Here is an 18552-nt window from a genome sequence, read left to right as displayed (position 1 = left end):
TTAGACTTATTTACACAGACCATTAAAAAGCTTTTAAAAATGTTGGGGCTTATAAGGGTATATGGAAAATTCACTTATGTTAACACTCAGACAATACTAGGTAAATATGGCTGTAACATTATCCCAAATATACCTGTATCTATTCATCTATCCATCATCCATTTATCTGTGTTTATATGTATATGTACATATATAGTATCAACTTCTTGAAATTAAAATATATATGATCACTGACTCAATTACTTTAAAATAACATCTTTTTTTTTTCCAGAAAAGGAGCTTTATTTAGGGAATAGGATATACAAAATATTAGCTTCCAATTTTTTCCTCTCCGTAATATAAAGTTCATTTTTCATACCACTCAGCTATTGCAGGGTAGAAAGTCAATGCCTGAAAAAAACGGACTTGATTAGCAGTCAAGTTATTTAAACTTTGTTCTAGAAGTCATATAAAATTAATAAAGTCATAATTTATCCCGTTCCAAGCATGACTATTCTGAATCATCCAACATGTTAAAATTTTGCAAAATACAAATTCTTCATTTTTTGATCATTACCATACAGTTTCCTAGTTTCTGGCTAAAAGTAACTATTTTCTAGAGTTGTTTAACTAAATTCATGTGAAAAAAAAAATCTCAGGAAACATTTGCCAACTTAAGTCACTTGCTTTTCTCACTTAAGATGGAAAAAAAATTACCGTTTCAACTTTATCTTTTTTGAGGCTTCAATCTTTCCACTGTCTCATTTTTGCTTGAAGAATGCTAAAGTGTCTCCTCTTGATTTTATGTGACTTTTCACGAATCCAGTTAATTTCCTGAATCCTTCCATCAGCCCATCGCCTGTGAGGGCACAGCAGGGTTGCACATACCAGTTCCGGTCACTGCAGAGCTTCTTCACTTTGAATATTCTGGTAATGTCCTCCGCAGTCAGAGCTCCAGGCACATCTTGTTTGTTGGCTAATAGGACAACAGGCACATTTTTAATATATTCATTCTTCAAAATGTGCTCAAACTCTTTCCGTGAGACTTCCAGTCGCTGTTGATCTGTACTGTCCACAACATACACCAGCCCATCAGCGTTCTCACAATAATAGCTCCAAACAGTTCTCATTTTTTCCTGTCCTCCAACATCCCAGACTGTGAGCAAAAGGCTGCTTTCCAATTCGATCATCTCCACGTGGAAACCTATTGTTGGCATGGTCGTAATATCCGTAGCAAGCTTTAGTTTGTAAAGGAGAGTAGACTTCCCTGCTGAATCAAGTCCCAGAAGAAGAACGTGGGCTTGCTTGATTTTGGAGTTCTTAGAACTCAGAAGACCCATCTGAGGCTTTTTCTTCTTTAACAATCTTTTCTTCTGACCAGAGGCAGTGTGTCCTTTCTAGATCTTGCATGAAATTGTGTAGGAGGAAATAAGAGAGCAAATGCTTTATGATATCAAAATAACATATCTTATGATTATAAAATGAAACATGTTCTTGGAGAACAGTTAGACAATCTAAAAAGGTAACAAAACATTTTGACCTAAGTTACTCTCAATCAGATAGTTGGCCTACAATATTTTGATGTATGCCCTTCTAATTTTCTTTCTTTCTTTAAGTTGCTTTTTTCTGACATCAAGTGTTTTTTTGAAACACAATTTTTCATCTACACAGTGTTCCACAAGAATTTGACTCATGCCAACCATTCTCCTTTCTGGACATTCTCCCAGGGAGACATTTCCACTTCTGCCTGACGTGGCTAAGACGCGATGCACTTTCTTATACACCAAACTCTGTGGGCATCTCTGATTACTCAGATTCCCAGAAGTGAAATCACGGGGTCAAAGAACATGGGCGCATCCGGGCTCTCGATGAGCACAGCCCTGCAGAAACATGGACCCTCTAAGCTGCCTCTAGCAGTGTGCTTGCTTCTGAGCCCAGGGTTGAGCCTTCACCGACTCTCAACTCAGGAAGTGTGCTAACAGTTGACCTTGGGCCACTGTCACCATCCTTCTGAGATGTTAAGATAGGTTTAAACCAGAGGAAGTCATTGTGCTTGAGCCCTTCTGTAGAAAGGGTGTGGTACCTAACCTGGCAGAACCCTCTGGAAGCAAATGGCTGAGTCTAGCAGCCCAGCCTGGGCAACAGGCAGGCAGGAGGCTGATTCAAATGAGCCGATCACCCTGTCCTAACCCGGGAGCTGCCTCTGGATCTGGTTTTCATCTTCTGTCCGTCATTGGTCTGACCTACAACCTTGGAGTTCTTTGAACTTGTTCTGCTTCAGAGGGCAGCTCGCTTTAGATCTGTGAATTAAAAGGCCCATCAGGATCTTCAAATAAATTTTTTTTTGACTTTTGGAAAAGACGGCAGTGCGTACCCAGGGGATAATTTCCCCTTCTTCCCATCAATTTGGATCCGTCACTTCTGCTGGATCAAATTTAAAATGTGCTGAATCCAAAATCATGTGAGTTACAGATACTGACCAGGACCGTCCTGGGGAGGGTGACCCAGGCTGCAGCGAGAGCTGCTCTCCAGTCTTTCCTTTCCCATTTTCTTCTCTACTATTGGGCGCTTAGAAAATAAAAAATAAAAATTTTCATGTTTTCATTCTTCCTATTAGAAATTTACAACAAATGACAGAAGAGTAGAAATGGGGGGGGGGAACTGAGCCTCCATTTTCTATCCCCAACACCAATTGCTGTTGACATGTTGGCCTATCTGCCTACATCCCCTTCCTAAATGCAAATTTGGAAAAATTACACAGACACTGTAAGAATAGTTTTATTACTTTAATTTAAAACTAGAAATTACAGATAAGATAGAAGATATTTTATTCTTTATTCCAACTAGCAATTCCCCTAAGAGCCTTTTAGTTTGAATTCTATAACCATCTTTTCAAGCCTTGAACCTAATTTCACGTGTATGCACAAATCCACTGAAAATACCTAAAATCACTATTTTGCATTTTACCAAATTTGCATGAACGGTAACACTGCTTTATCATTTCTGTATTTTTCTGCCTCTCCACTCTGTGCTTCCAAGATTCCTTCAGGTAGATATCTGTGAGTTAACTCATTCTGTCGGGCATGCACATTTGGCTTTTTCGTTTCCTTACTAATGGGATGTAGAAGGCCCCATTTCCCCCACCATTGCAGATATCATCGCAGCAAATCTGGAGTGCGTGAGAAAGATTTTTCTCTCATTAAATTCCTAGAAATGAAATTGCTAGATGAGCCTTTTCAATTTCAATAACCCTGGATTGCAATTCAGAGTGGTTCTAAGAAATACTTACCACCCCAGTAGGTGCATATGAGAACATTGGTCCCACCTCACCACGGTGACATCGTGCCATTCTCGTGGGGGAAACATCGGTATCTTTGTTTCCTTGTTTTATTTCCAACTAATAGTAAGGTTTGTTAGCACAAAAGGACCAGGCTGGACACAAATTTTTTTATTTAGCAAATGGAGTCACGACTCTGATGGACCCATGTGGGGAGCCATCCTGACACGTGACTGGGCGACTCCCGGTTTGGGTCTGAGGCGCTCTGGCTGTGTCGGAGCTTTCCCGGCCCTCTCCTGATGAGAGAACCCGTCCGTGTGGGGGTGTGCCTGACCACTGAACCGGGGGCCCAATCACTGACCCTGACCTTGGAGTGCAGCCCCCCCCCAACCTTCATTGGATGGAATTCTCCCCTGAATCTCTTGTTCCCCAATAAAAGGCTACTCCCGGGCGTGTTCACTCTCTCTCTCTCCTGCTAGCCCTGAGTAATCCTTGCTGCCCTGCTGGGCGGTTAGAGGAGGGAACCAGAGAGGGGAGCCATCTCGGACCTAGCAATAGAAATAAGGTAACTGAGTCTGTGTGTTTTATTTCGATCTCTTCTAGCTAACTTTTATGCCAAGAACCTCATTAATGAAACCATTGAGCTGGCCGCATGGTGGAGACCCACTTTCCTTGTGGAAAATGAGCCACCAGCCAAAGGGGGAGTTTATGCTTATACAGGTTACACTGAGGGGTGACTTTATTTATGAGCATGTCAGTTTGGGCTCTCAGGAATTTGAGATCTGTTCCTACTGGGAGAGATGGGGGTCTGGGGTCAGCGGTCAGCATCTGAAAAGGATTTGTTTAGGGAAGAATCAATGCTTTGGCCTCTTCCCAGAGACTCATGCCAGGCTTGGTGGACATCTCCTCTGGGGCCCGTCTTGTCACTGCCAAAGAAGGTATTGGGAAAGGATCATGTATCGCCTTCTCCCTCCTCCACACAGCTCCCCAGGCCACACTATCTGGGGGTCTGTCACTTTCCATATCCAATAAAGTTTAACAACCTTTCATATAAATATATTATTAGCCACTTGAAGTTCCTCTTCTGCAAGAGATTCTTTTGATACACTCGTCGACTCAATTTTTGCCTGAGTTTGTGATATCAATGGACCTGCCATTTCCCTTAACTTTGCTGTTGCTTGATCTTTGCAGCCTCAAGACTAGACTAGCCTCACAGAACGTACTGGAACGCTTTTCCTCACCACTCCAGGGCAGTGTGCACAGTGCCATCTCTGTGTTCGTGGATCACTGCTGTAAAACCTGACCAGGGCATTTTAGGAGTTGGAGCAGATCCTGGAAGATCATTTCAATTTCGTCAAAGATTATGAAGTCTGCTTTTCTTCAAGTTTTGAAGTTGGTCTTTTGGTCAAAAAATGACCTCTTTAGGGCGGGAGCTGTGGCTCAGCGGTAGAGCGCTCGCCTTGCATGTGCGAGACCCTGGGTTCGATCCTCAGCACCACATAAAAAAATAAACAAGTGAAATAAAGGTGTTGTGTCCAACTACAACTAAAAAATAATTTTTAAAAAATGACCTCTTTAGTCTAATTTGTCAAATATGTTAGCATAAAGTTGCTCAGAGTATTCGCTCACATTTTCTAAAATTCTTACTTATCTGGAATGTTCTCTTTGTCCTCTATAATATTGTTTATTTGTGTTATTTTCTTGATCAATCTCACAAGAGGTTTTTCGTAGGCTTATTAGTCTCTAATAGAATACCAGCTTTTGGTTTCTATAATCAACTTCAGTTTTTTTTTAACTTATTTTTGCTTAGTTGTTCTTACACCCTTCCTTCTGCTTTCCTTGGGTTATTTAATTGTTATTTTTCTGATCCTTTACATTTTTTTTCTGTAATAAGTACACTTAAGGCTCTAAATTCCCCTTTCATTATTGTTTTAGTTGAATCTTACAATTTTGGTGTGTTATGTCAGACTTTCATTGTTCTTCATTTCTGAATATTTTGAAATTTCCATAATTGGTTTTCTTTTTAATCTGTCTGTATTTCTCAGTTTCCAGAGTATTCTTTTTCTTTTAAATGGATGATGAGATCTTCCAACTTTCAGCAAAGTAGAAAAATTAATATACTGAACCCTCGTGTGCACACCCCTGTACTTATTACCTAGCTTAAGAAGGAAAACTCAAATGTATGCTGACAGTTTTTAGCCTTATTTTTCACGAGTTATAGATGTGCATAGAAAAATAAATCATCCTGACTTCCTGGCCCCTTCTTGAGAAGCAACTGCAGTTACTAATTTAAGGTGTGTTTTCTGTGTGGTGTGGGTTTCTCTTTGGATCTCGTCTTATTGTTGATTTTTAACTTGGCTGTGTTGTGGTTCATGAGTGTGGTCGACGGATTCTTTGGAATTTACCAAAGCTTCTCCTGTGGCCCAACATGCAGTCAATTTCTGTGCACATTCCAAGAATGTTTGAAACTAGATACACCAAGTTCTTGCTCTAAAATACGAATCCAATTTCATTATTCCTTCTCCGATAGGCTAGTTTCTATGGTCCCAGGAGAAGGAACAACCCTCTTGGCGTATTATATGGCCCTAACCCTCTCCAGCCGGAGCCTTGGCCACTTCCCCAACGTACAGCAAATCTATGTGCACGTGGCTCTGATGTTAGGGCCAGCTTTCAGAAGAACATTTAAACTATCAAGAGTGGTCCAGAAGCTGGTGTGGTGGCGCATGACTGCCACCAGCAGCTCAGGAGGCTTAGCCAGGAGGATTGCAGGTTTGAGGCCAGCTTCAGCAATTTAGTGAGGCTCTGAGCAACTTAGTGAGACCCTGTCTCAAAATAAAAGATGGAAAAGGGCCGGGTGTGTGGCTCAGTGGTTAAGTGCCCCGGGATTCAATCCCTGCTACAAACAAAAAGAGTTGTCCAGGAGCAGGTGGACGATCTCAGGCCTGGCAGGTCAAAGCTCCTGTACAGACTAACTGAGCCCACAAGAGTCACCGGGAGGCAGGACGGTGGAGGCAGGTGCTGGAGGCACCTGCATTAGGAACTCCAATCCCTTCCCACCACCTCTTCCCACTGAGCTGGAGCCACCATTTGGAGACCTCTGGCTGCACTGTCCCTTCTGGCTGTTTCTGCCTTCCCGTGCCCTGGGGGATCACTTCAAAAAGACATCCTCTAGCTGCTCTGCCTTCTGGAGTCAGCTGACACCCCACTGCAGTCGGCTGATGAATTCAGATGAGTTCTGCTGTGGACCCTTGGGATGGGGCAGCGAGCTGAGGGGGGCAGATAGCATCTCTGATGGCTGCAACCTCTTCTGCAGCCTCCCTTCTGCAGCTCCCTGGGCATCTGCCCCAAACCTTCCGCTCCCTCCCCTCCAGCCCAGCGCAGCCCTTTATTCAGCAGAATATGCCTGGGTCCTCTGTGGAGAAAACACAAGACACTGGGGGTGAGCCTTTATTTAATCGTTTGTACCTACCTTCCTCTTTTCTCAGAGGTGTGTGTCTCTCTCTTTTTTGGTACCAGGGATTGAACCCAGGGTCGCTTAACCACTGAGCCCCACCCCCAGCCCTTTTTATATTTTATTTAGAGACAGGGTCTCGCTGAGTTGCTGAGGCTGCTTTGAACTCGCGATCCTCCTGCCTCAGCCTCCTGAGCCACTGGGATGACAGGAGTGCACCAATGCACCCAGCTTAGAGGTGTCCCTCTTGCTCTGTAGGACAGGAATAATCCTGTGTCCATACACCCTTCAACCTGTCACTTTTCATTGTATCCATTTTCCCCTCTTTAGAAAGATAAGACTCTTATCTTCCTAAACCCTAAGAGTAGGCAGCACTCTCCCCCAGTTCCACTCTTCATTCCTCTTGGACTCCAATCTAGCTCCCTCCCCTCTCTATTAACGCTGCTCTTATTGATATCAAACTCTAGATCAGTGACTTTTTTTTTCTAGAACTCTCCAGAGCATTGACAATCATGACCACACCCTACCTGGGTGTTTCTGAAACCAGAACTGATTCTCTTGCTTCTCTCTTTACCTTTCTCTGGCCCTTGGATCCCGAAATATCACTGTCCCCAGCTTTCCCTAGTCTTGATCTCAACTAGCCTCTCTCTATACACCAAGAAAGCACAGGCTTTGAAATAAAGAAGGCAGCTTCTCCCACGCTCTGAACGAAGGCGGCCAAGGGAGGACGGTGGCCCATTGTTACCAAATTTCCCTCTTCTTTAAGAGCAGTCAGATCTCTCCAGGTTTTATGTGAAACACCTCAACTTTAAATATTGATACTTGGCAAACAAAACACACCTGTTCCTCCTTAGGCCCAGAAGGCAACCGGTAAAGTGCTCTCTTAGTAAAGATAGTTCACACTTATTCAGGGGTCACCATGCTCCGGACACCTGAGTGGTTTGTGGTTAATCTTCAGAACAACCTAATCAACAGGCCGCCATGGTCATCCCTTCTTTACAGAAAAACAAACAGGCCGGGGCTTGAGTGCTTTCTCCGGAGTTAGACATTTTGACTTCAAAGACCAGGATTCCATCTGGACCATCCAGCTCAGAGTTCCAGCTTTTAATCCACTTGTCCCCACTCAGCAGATGAGGAACGAAGGCCCAGAGAGGCGAGGGGGTTGTTGTCCCCATCACTGGGGTGGTAAGTGCCCAGTAACAATTGTTGAGCCATCCTCAGTGAGACAGATCCTGCACTTACTATTGTATAGTCATCTGGGTCCCGCGCTAGGCTGCGTTCCCGGCTCTCAGACTAGGGTCTGGAATACATTTGTAAAAATGAATACCTTGGAAATTCAAAGCAGTTCCTTCACTTCCCTTTACAACCTTATTTACTTATTGCAACAGCCCCCAGGTAAGATGCTAGCTGACGTTTAACCAGCACTTGCTGACAACACTTTCCAAGTGTGTGCTAACCACGGGCCACTAACCACGGGCCACGCAGTAAATCTTAAACCTCGGGGGCATCTTCAATAGGGACTGCTATTCCATTCAACAGAAGAAGAGCCTGAGGTTCAGAGTGGCTCGGTGACTTGGCAACCAGCAAGTGGCAGCGCTGGGATTTTAGCGCAGGCTGCACGACCACAGGGCCCTCAGGCTTTGCGACGAGGCCAGTGGGTCCCCAGATGAGGAAACGGACGTCAGTTCAGCTGCGGAATCGCGGCTTTGAGGGGAAGCACAGGCAGCGGGCTCTTGGTCGGGGATGCCTCTGTGGTGCCGCCGGGCGATAAGCGGAAGCCTTTTCCCGTAAGAACCGGGAGCCGAGCGGGAAACCGCGTAACTCCGGACCCAACCCACTGCTCTGGGAGGCCAGGCCAGCGGCGCGGGCGGGAGAACCGGAAATGCGTCACCCAACGGGCGGGGCATGTTTGCCAGGGTCCACCAATGGGAGCGCGGCGTTCGCGTTAGCCCCGCCTCATAGGCGTGCCCGAGCCCGCCTTCCGGCCAGAGCCGCCGGCGTAGTTGGGCTGCCTGGGGTGCTGTGGCGGGTAATCTGGGGCGCGCGAGCGGGCGGCCCGCCGGGAAGGAAGAGGGGAGGGCGGAAGGTGGGGCTGGGCGGGTCCGGCGGCGGGGTCGGCCCCGGTGTGCCGTGACGGAGCGCGGGGCTGGGGGCGGGAGGGGCGGGGGCTTCTGTGCTGCTGAGGAAGCAGCCCGAGCGGGGCCCCCGACGCGGGGAGGCCCGACTGGCCCCGGTGACAGGTCGGTCCACGCCGGCCCCACCTGTGGCGCACCCGGCCGGGCCGTCCCCGCCCCGCCCCGGGCCGGGCCCCGCTCCTGCGTGCAGAGCTGCTGCCGGGCCGCGAGTGCGCAGCCCCCGCTTGAAAGCCCCGCGGCTGGGCGTGTTCCGAATCCAGAGCTCCCCGGGGGCGGCCGAGGGCCGTGGTGCGCGTGCGTTTCCCCGTCGTGTCCCACCCGCCGGCCGCAGCCGCGTCCCCGCGCCCCACACCGCAGTCATTCCCGTGGCCCAGGACCTTGCGTGTTCACGTGGTGGGGACAGAACCCTCCAGAGCCCCTCTTCAGGTCCGCTCAGGTTTTCACACAGAAGAAAGTGCTGTTTTCAGGCTCCCTGAGGTCAGACACTTGCAGATAAGGGACCTAGGACACGGTTTTATTGTTCACGCATTCACCCTTAACGTTCACCTGGACTTGCAAACCTCCAGCGCCCTCCCTGTCACCTGGGCCTCAGTCTCCTTATCTGTGAAATGGGGTCAATCATGCTTTCCTAAGGTTCCAGTGAGGAGTGAAGGAGGCTAGTCAAGCACAGCGCTTTGTCCAGCACGCTTTGTGGCACACAAGCATTTTGATTTTTAAATTGTTTGGCTCGGTAGTACATGTCTACGGATAGTCCCCCTGTCACAGTCTTTCATAGAGGCAGCTGACATGCGTGAACACGCATGTCTGTCCTGCTCCCACTTTGCCACCCCTTTCCCCCAGATGATAACATTTGAGCCCCATCTCTGCTTCATTCTTCTCATGAACGTTTGTGTTGGCTGTTAACATAGTCACACGTTTTTCTTTATTATTCTATGTAACCATCTATAAAAGCACGTAGGAATGTCAGCTTGAAGAACAAAAATGAAATGAACACCCATATACCAGATAAGGAAATATGGTATCACATCCCCCTAAACCCTGTTAAGTCCTTTTCTCCCCATCCCCAAAGAAAGCCACCACCGTAAATATTTTGTTACGCATTCTCTTGCTTTTCGTGTTAGTTTGTGTTTCTCTAATGAGTGCAGAATGTGGCTTTGCTGGTTGGGGGGTTTTATATAATGGGATCCTGATACACAGATTGATGTGAGTAGTTCTCCTTCATTCACCTGCGTTGCTGTTTTGAATATCATGATATAATGATTTTATGTAGCCATTCTTCAGTGGGCAGCCTTCATACTGCTTGCTGTCAGGCTTTTGTTGTTACATAGTGCTTCTAGAAACATATTTCCTGAGGCACAGGTGAAAGTTTCTTTAAGGTGTATACCTAATAGCGGATTCCTGGGGATATATCAGATTGTTAATTAAGTGGTTATAAGAATTTGTACTCAGCCAGCAGTGGATGAAAGTTTGACCCTCAACCATTCTTTAAAATTTTTACCCAGTTGTTGGTGGGTGAGACATTACTCGGCCCTGATTTTAGTGCTCATTGGTGCGGTAGCCTTGAGATGGAGCATCTCTTAATGTGCTTACTTATCACTTGTGCGTGCTCTTTCTGTGAATTTTTTGTTGCTCATTTTTCTCTTATAAGATTTTCTTTCCCATTCTGATTTGTGGGAGTCTTTTATATATGCTGAGTATAAATCTGTGTGGATTACATGTATTTTATATATATATATCTTCTAGTTTGTGACAGTCCCCTGCCCTTTTCTTCCTCTCTCTCCTACCCTTTGGTGTTTTGGTGAACAGAGGTTCTTAATTTTAACAAAATAAAAAATTTTAATTTGTTTTTAGATATACATGACAGTAAGGGTGTATGTTGACATATTATACACACACGGGGTGCGACCCATTACAGTTTTGATCCCATTCTCGTGGGTGTGTAGGATGTGGAGTTTCACTGGTCGTGTATTCATGTGTGAGCAGAGGAAAGTAATGTCCCATTCATTCCATTCCACGGCTTTCTTCTTCCCATCCCCCATCCCTTCCCTTCATTCCTCTTTGTCTAATCCAGTGAACTTCTATACTGGCCCTCCCTCCCCTCCCCTCCCTTGCTATGGGTTAGTATCCTCTTATTAGAGGGAACATTCAAATTTATCAGCATATTTGTTTCTGGTTTGTACCTTTTCAAAGAAAATTGTCAAGAAATTCTTTCCTATTCTTGGGGCTGGGATTGTGGCTCATTGGTAGAGTGCCCGCCTATCATGCAGGGACACTGGGTTCGATCCTCAGCACCACATAATTGTAAAATAAAGATATGTGTCCACCTAAAACTAAAAAATAAATATTAAAAAAAAAAAGAAATTCTTTCCTATCTTGAGACGTAAAAGATATTCTCCTATATTTTCAGCTAAAAAGTTTTATAGCTTTTCCTTAGTTTTTAATTTTCCAGAATCAATTTTTATATATAGTATGAGATCATATTTAATTTTTTTTAAACATGGATGACCAGTTGTCCTGACATTCCATACCATTGCCATCTCTATTCATTACTCCAGTCTTGATATCTTGATATCCATACAGTAACTATTGTATTGATACAGTAAGTCTTCATATCTAGTAGGACAGGTCTTCCCACCTTCTTCCCCAAGAATGTCTGCTGTTTTGCCTCCAGGTGTTCCATGTACATTTTAGAATCATCTTGTCAAATCATATACTGACATATACACCGAGCCTTCTGGGATTCTGATTGGAATTTCATTGATTGAATTGTAGTGGGTTAGTTTGGATTTTTAAATGTTTTCAACATTTTATGTTTACTGTAGGTTTTTTTGTAGATGTCATTCAGTATATAAAAGAAGTTTCCCTCTATTCCAAATTTGTTGTTTTTAGTATGAATAAATGTTGAAATTTGTCAATTATTTCTGCATCTATTAAGATAATATCGTATGCTTTTCCCCTTATAATGTGGTGACTCACAGTGATTGATTTTCAAATGATAATCATTGCTGGAGTAAACCCAAATAAATAATAAATTTTCATTTTCATGTTGCTGGAGTTAGGTTTAACATTTTGCTTAGGACTATTGCAGCTGTGATCCTGAAAGATATTGGCTATTTATGTTTTCAAATTTTTTTCATCACTTTTGAATAAGTTTCCTATGACTTTGTACTTATTTAAAATTTCAGATTGTTATAAATTGTTTTTCTTTTAAAATCTTTGTGTCATCTGCAATTAGTTTTTCTTTTCTCATTCCAAATACTGCTTATTTATTTGTAAGTGTTCTCTTGGGAAATCTCATCAGAGTCTGTTCACTATGTTGGTTTTTTAAAGAATATTTTTGGTTTTGTCTTAGGTATAGGTTTATTTTTTTATTTTATTAATTTTTGCTGTGCATTATTTTCCTTTAACACTTATTGTTCTTTTTATAGCTTATTTAGATGGATTCCTAACTCATTAATATTTTAGCCCCCCTTTTATTAGTGCATTACACATGTTTTCATAGTGACATATTTGTAAATAATTATACACAATAGAGGTGTTCATAGTGACATTTGTGTATACACATAACATAATTTGTTTTATTTCATTTCCTCCTTTTAAAAAGAACACAAATACTTAATGCTGTTTATTTTCTATTTGATTTGTTTCCCATCACTTTTTATTGTGTAATGTTTTGTGATTGTTCAGTTCAAAATATTTCCTGATCCTCACTAATAATTCCTCTTTGATAATGGATTGTTTAGAGTGTGTTTCTTAAATTCTGAACAAATGAGGGTCTTTGTGGTTTCCAGCTTCCTTCCTTTAGGGTCAGAGCCGCAGTCAGTAGGAGGCCCATTGAAATTTGCCAAGGCCTGTTTTCTGGCCTCCTGTTGGGCAGTTGGCATGATTACTTTGGGTGTGTTGATGAGCGTATTCTAGCTGTCAGGGCCAGTGTTTCATGCTCGCCTGTCAGCTTGAGCTTTACTTTGTCCTGCAGATCTCCTCTCTGTACTGGTTGTTCTGTCCACTTTCATCTGAGGCTGTGTTGACATCTCCCACTGTGCACTTCTAAGTTTAGCTTTGTAGTTGGACAATTTTATCTAGAGTGTTTTAGAGGCTCTGTTATTAACTGCCTAAACGTTTTAGATTGTTATGTCTTCTTCTTCTTTTTTTTTTTTTTTGAGAGAGAGAGAGAGAGAGAGAATTTTAATATTTATTTTTTCGTTTTTGGTGGACACAACATCTTTGTTTTGTATGCGGTGCTGAGGATCGAACCTGGGCCGCACGCATGCCAGGCGAGCGCGCTACCGCTTGAGCCACATCCCCAGCCCCTTGTTATGTCTTTTTTTTTTTTTTTTAAAGAGAGAGTGAGAGAGGAGAGAGAGAGAGAGAATTTTTAATATTTATTTTTAGTTTTCGGCGGACACAACATCTTTGTTGGTATGTGGTGCTGAGGATCGAACCCGGGCCGCACGCATGCCAGGCGAGCGCGCTACCGCTTGAGCCACATCCCCAGCCCTTGTTATGTCTTCTTGATGAAACTTTTTATCACTTTGTGATGACCTTCTTTATCGCTAGTAATCTTTTTTTACCTTTAAATCGATTTTGTCTCATCTTAAAAATCACACCAACTCTGTCAGTTTGCAGAGTATATCTTTCTCGACTGTTTTGCCTTTGGTTTTTCAGCATTCTTATATTTTGCAAGTAGCTTGTAATATATAGCTAGATTTTATTTATTATTAACTTTAAAAGTTTTAAAATTGGTCTGATGGTCCTTTTCTTTAAATCAGAATATGTAGTCAATTTTTGTCCATTGTGATTACTAATCTAATTGGATTTATTTTGTCTATTTTTTATGGTTATTATGTATGCCTGTTCTCTGTTCTTTACTCCTTTGTTGTATTCCTTAGGATTAATTATATTTTTCTCCTATTATTTTCTTAATTTTGAAAATGTATGCTACTTCTGGTTTTTAAAATAGTTATGCTAGAAATTGTAAAATGCAAGTATACAATTCATAAGTATTTTGATTCTTCTCACAATCATCATAAGGATGTTAGAACAGAAATTCTAGTGGCCAGTTACCTCCCAATTTATATGATATTATTTTCATTTATCTTAATTTAAAAAGATCTCAAATCCTCTTTTTACTGTTTTATGCACTTAACAAATCAGCTAGAACATGGTCATACATTTACCACTTTCACTCTGTCCTGCATTTTAGACCTTTCAGCTGGTATCCATTTCTTCCTGAAATTTGTACTTTGACATTTCCTGTAGGGAGGGTCTGTAGGTCACTTACTCTTTCTGTTTTTTTTTTTTTTGGTTATTTGGAGATGTTTTTATTTCACCCTCAGTCTTTAGCTGGGTATCAGATGGTCTGTTGAAGGACACACCCTCCCAGCACATTGAAGATGTGACACACTCCATTTTTACTGTTGTGAAGTCAGCTGTCAAGTCTCCTTGTTGCTCTTTTGAAAGTAACCTTGCCTACTCTTTGGTTGTTTTTAATCTTTGTTCTTCTGTACTTTTACTAGGATGTGCCTCGCTAGGTATTTTAAAATTCATCCTGTTTGGATTTGATGGCGATGTCATGGTTGTGATCATGATTCCTATTCTTTGTCCCCTCTGTCAAACTTCATTGATACCCTCGTCCCCGCTTGCTGGATGTGTTGGGCAGGTTGCTTACTGGGCTCTGTGTCTTCCCCTCTGGTCCACCTCCACAGGGTGGCTCAGTCGTCTTCCTCTTCGAAGACCCTTAGTCTGGAAGGCCTCAGTTCCGAGGTTTCCAGGATAAAAGCCCAAGTCCCCTGGCCTGGCACATCGAATCCCCGTGTGCCCTGCAAGCCAGAAGGTGCTGAACTCATGAAATCAGAACAGGTGGACGAAGGCTCCTGACTCTCTTGGTGGGTGATGCACCTGAGGACTGCTGGGTTCTGAGGCTGGGGGAAAGGAGGACAGGAGTCTGAGTTGAGGTCAGTGGACTCTAGGGCTGCGTGGCTGGGACCTTCCAGGTCAGATGATTGACAGAGAAACTCAGCGGGGAGAGGAGCTGAGGTGCTATGAGGAGCTGAGGTGCTATTTGAGGCGGAGATGCTGGTGAGGTATTCTGGAAGCCATCTGGCAGGCAGGCAGGCAGAGACGCTGGACCTGGGCTGGAGGTCCAGCTGATGATGCAGCATTTTTGTGTATCTGTCACGTGCTAGATTCTTGGCAAGCCTTTGCTAGTCACCTCCCTCTTGAACCTCATCTTACGCCTTGAAAGTACTTAACTCTACTCCCTGCTTTATAGCTGAGTAGACTTAGCCTCAGGGATACTGGGCACTTAGCTGAAAATGTCTCTGTGCTGTCGATTCCCTGAAGTCACAGCGGATCTCTTGTCCTGAGTCATGGTCTCACCCAAGGTGACTGTTAGCACCTTAGAATTTTGAGTTCCACCACAGTCGCACCCTCCGGGACTGGGCCCTGGAATCTGCATTTGAATAGCATTTGAATACACAAGTTAGATGATTCTTCCGATCAGGCGGGGCCTGGCCAACCCAGGTCCCAGGGCTGCCTGTCTGGTTCCAAGTCCTTGCTCTTGGTCCCTGCACTGTGCTGCCTCTTTGTGGTGGGAGCAGGTGTTTAGATCGGGCCTTGTGTCATTTGTTCTCTGTGGTTTGTGGAAAGCCCATTTTATTGGCGAGCAGGGATGTTAAGAATAGCCCACAGTCCGACCGTGACAGGTGATTTATTGGAGGTTTGTGGAGAGGAAAAGGAAGCTAACTTTTATTAAGTGTTTACTAGCAGTTTTCTAAGCAATGAATGTTATTATAATTTTATAGGAAGAAAACAAGGCCTCTGCTAAGTTTCTCCAAGGCCATAAATCTGGTAAGTGGCTGAGCCAAGGGTCAGATTCAGAATTATAGTAAAAATGGCTCGCAGTGATTTAGTGCGTACTGTGTTCCCAAACTGTTCTGTGTATGAACTCATTGAGTCTTTGTAGCAGTACTTTGGCGGCTGTTTCTGACATGATTCCCACTTTGTAGATTGGAACAGAACCCGGGGAGACTCTAAATAGCCTAACTGCACACCCTAATAAGTGGTGGAGCCGGCTCTGGACCCAGGCCTCTGGCTCCAGAATCCCTGCCCGCTCCCCACCTTAGGACCCAGCCCCTGCCCCTTGTGTAGTAGTTGGCGTGCAAAACTTAATTTCCAAAACCATAGTAAAGTTATATTAACATGAATTAATACAAACCCGGACAGTGCTTGTGGTGTGCTTAGGGTGACTGGGTTCATTCGTTTCTTTCCAGCTCCTCCACACATGCAGGGAAGCACGAAGAGAATGGGTGTCATGACCGATGTCCATCGTCGCTTCCTGCAGCTACTCATGACTCACGGTGTGCTGGAAGAGTGGGACGTCAGGCGCTTGCAGAAGCACTGCTACAGGGTCCATGACAGTAAGTGTTGAAAGAATTCCCCACGCAAAGACACTTTGCCGGGAGAATTCCAATTTTATTGCAAAAAGCTGTGTGCTTATATAGAACTAAAGGGGAGATGGTAGGGCTTAGATAAATGGCAGGCCGCCCGTTTATTGGCAAGTTCTTCCAGATATCAGTTCCCGCGCCCAGGAATTAGTTCTCATTGGGGCTAAGGTTCCCCGCCAGCGAGGTTTGAAATTGGCGCCGGCGGGAGAGTTCACAAGGGCGGGAACTTTTCGCGCCACTGCAGAGAAGAAGAAGGTAGGAAGAAGAAGTCCTTAGGCGCCATGTTGGGGTTTTTTCTCTGGGGTACGGCTGCCGTTTATACTTTTCCCAACAAGTGTCGCCTCCCTGTTCCCAGCACGTCCTGGTTCTGTGTCAGTTGGGACTGATAATATTGGTATAATGCCAGGTGACGAGTTGCCAGTAAGTCTGCCGAGAGCATTCAGGTCTCTTCCATCGGCTGTCTCTCTAATCTCCTTGCCCACTTCTCCCCAGCCCCCCAAGTCAATCTGACATTCAGCTCAACAGAGGAGAACTTTTGGACTCTGAAGCTGTAAAGTCGTGGTTCACACCAAGGCACCAGCATGTGCTCGGCCTCAGTTTCCTGGACTCTTAAATGGGGATAGTGATTCTATGCAGCTCGTAGGGTGGTTCAGAGTGCCAGGAGAGGTGATGTGTACAGAGTACCACGGGAAAGTCCTCAGTGCTGTCTTTAGCAAGAGGGGAGCGTAGCACAGGCACCGGGCACAGCCTTACACCCAACAAGACCTGAAACGAGTGCCGTCCTTGCCCTGTGCCAGCTGGGAGCACACCTTTTCAGTGGGTCACTGGGAGGAGTCGGAGGGCAACGTGTGGCATTCTGGAGACAGGGCTTGGTTCATGTTCTCAGGACCTGGAGAGAGCAGTCAACCATCAGGGTGGATCCCGAGGGATCAGTAGAATCAATATTGGCAGATCTCAGCCAGCTGTTCGGAAGGCTGAGGCAGGAGGATAACAGGTTCAAGGCCAGACTCAGCAACTTGGTGAGACTCAGCGCCTTAGTGAGATCCTGTCTCAAAATGAACAATTAAAAACAAAGGGCTGGCGAAGTTGCAGAAGGACTGTGAAGCACCCCTGGGTTCAATCCCAGTACCAAAACAAAACAACCAAACAAATGCAAGATCTGGCTGAGTGTCAGTATGAGTAGATCTTGTTAAAAAGGAAGTCGAAGAGTTATACTGATTGTGTGCTGTCAATTTGTTACATTTTTTGTAAAGTACAAAATAATTTTTGTTGTTTTGGAATTCATCCACAAGGGAAGTGAAGCAGAGACCGGGAGGGTGAGTGGGCGTCAGGAGGGTGAGTGGGCATTGGGGAGAGTGAGAAGGCGTTGGAGAGAGTGAGCAGGCATTGGGGAGCCACTTGCTTTTGGTGAGAGGAGGGAGTGAGTGGGCAGTGGAAGTCGGAGGACTCTTCATCTTCATCCTGTTGTGTCTTTTATTAAAAAGAACACTTGAGGACAACGTGCCATCCTAGCACAGTCTAAAGGCTGCCACTTCTGATTTGTGAGAATTAAGTGATCTTTCTTCTGCATTTTTGTCTTTCTGCATCTCTACTTTTCAAGAGAAAAGTAGGAAAATAACAGCGGTGAGTCAAGGCAGGAGGAGTGAGAAAAGGGGGCTGGGGTGTGGGGTGCCCCATGGGAGAGGGCGCCACGCTTCCAGAACTGAGTCGGTGCAGCATGATGGAGTCAGAAGGCGGGTCCCAGGTGGCTGATCAGTGCGGGGGTCAGCAGGGGAGCGGGCCGGCGGGCACAGAGGAGCGGGCAGGCACAGAGACTGTTCCTGCAAATTGTGCAGAAGGAGGAGTGTGAGGAGGTGGCGGAAGGTGTGTTATCCAGAGCTCTGGTCCCGCTGAGCCCCTCTGGGGGCCTCCTGGAGCTCAGCGATGCACAGGAACACATGAGAGCCCTGGAGGGTCCTGCAGTAAGGAGCCCTGCTTAGCTGTGCTCACTTGTGTGTACCCAGATGTCGTTGACCCACTAAAAACATGCCTTGGGACCTGAAGAGCAGTTGTGACCTGTAGGGAGGGAGTGCGCGCTCCTCAAGTGCAGGTGAAGCTGTGAGAGCCCGGAGCCAGGTGGTGGGCTGTGGCTTAATTCCTGGGGCAGTGCAGACCTCTTGGGGAACTTGAGGGAGGAAGAGGCATAACCCATGCTGAGGTAGAGAACTGTCCCCGTGAGGATCTATGCTGAATGCTGTGTCTGTCTGAACTGTGGGGGGGGGGGGA

General features: G+C 45.0%; 2 protein-coding genes across 3 annotated transcripts in view; one reads left to right on the top strand and one right to left on the bottom strand.

Annotated features, from left to right (window-relative positions):
* Window positions 1–740: 740 nt before the first annotated feature.
* On the bottom strand, window positions 741–1319 carry LOC308652454 (ADP-ribosylation factor-like protein 14; the record flags this gene model as incomplete). The annotated part of the gene is made up of 1 exon (XM_081300301.1): window positions 741–1319. One exon carries the CDS (start codon window positions 1317–1319, stop codon window positions 741–743), a length of 579 nt encoding a protein of 192 aa, XP_081156427.1.
* Window positions 1320–8641: 7322 nt separating this feature from the next.
* NSMCE1 (NSE1 homolog, SMC5-SMC6 complex component) overlaps window positions 8642–18552 on the top strand; it is a 30593-nt gene continuing 20682 nt past the window's right edge. The window contains exons 1-3 of one of the 2 annotated variants that reach the window (XM_081298958.1): window positions 8683–8736; window positions 15646–15691; window positions 16114–16260. In XM_081298958.1, coding sequence (XP_081155084.1) covers window positions 16125–16260 — 136 coding nt within the window. In that variant the 5' untranslated portion in view covers window positions 8683–8736; window positions 15646–15691; window positions 16114–16124. Of the gene's footprint in view, window positions 8737–15645; window positions 15692–16113; window positions 16261–18552 lie in introns of both variants that reach the window. The other variant, XM_081298957.1, reaches the window with a different exon arrangement.

The sequence above is a fragment of the Spermophilus citellus genome, assembly GCF_964194105.1.
Source record: "Spermophilus citellus genome assembly, chromosome: 6".
NCBI classification, from domain to species: Eukaryota; Metazoa; Chordata; class Mammalia; order Rodentia; family Sciuridae; genus Spermophilus; species Spermophilus citellus.
Note: the sequence above shows the minus strand (reverse complement) of the source record. Positions and strands in the feature narration are given on the sequence as shown.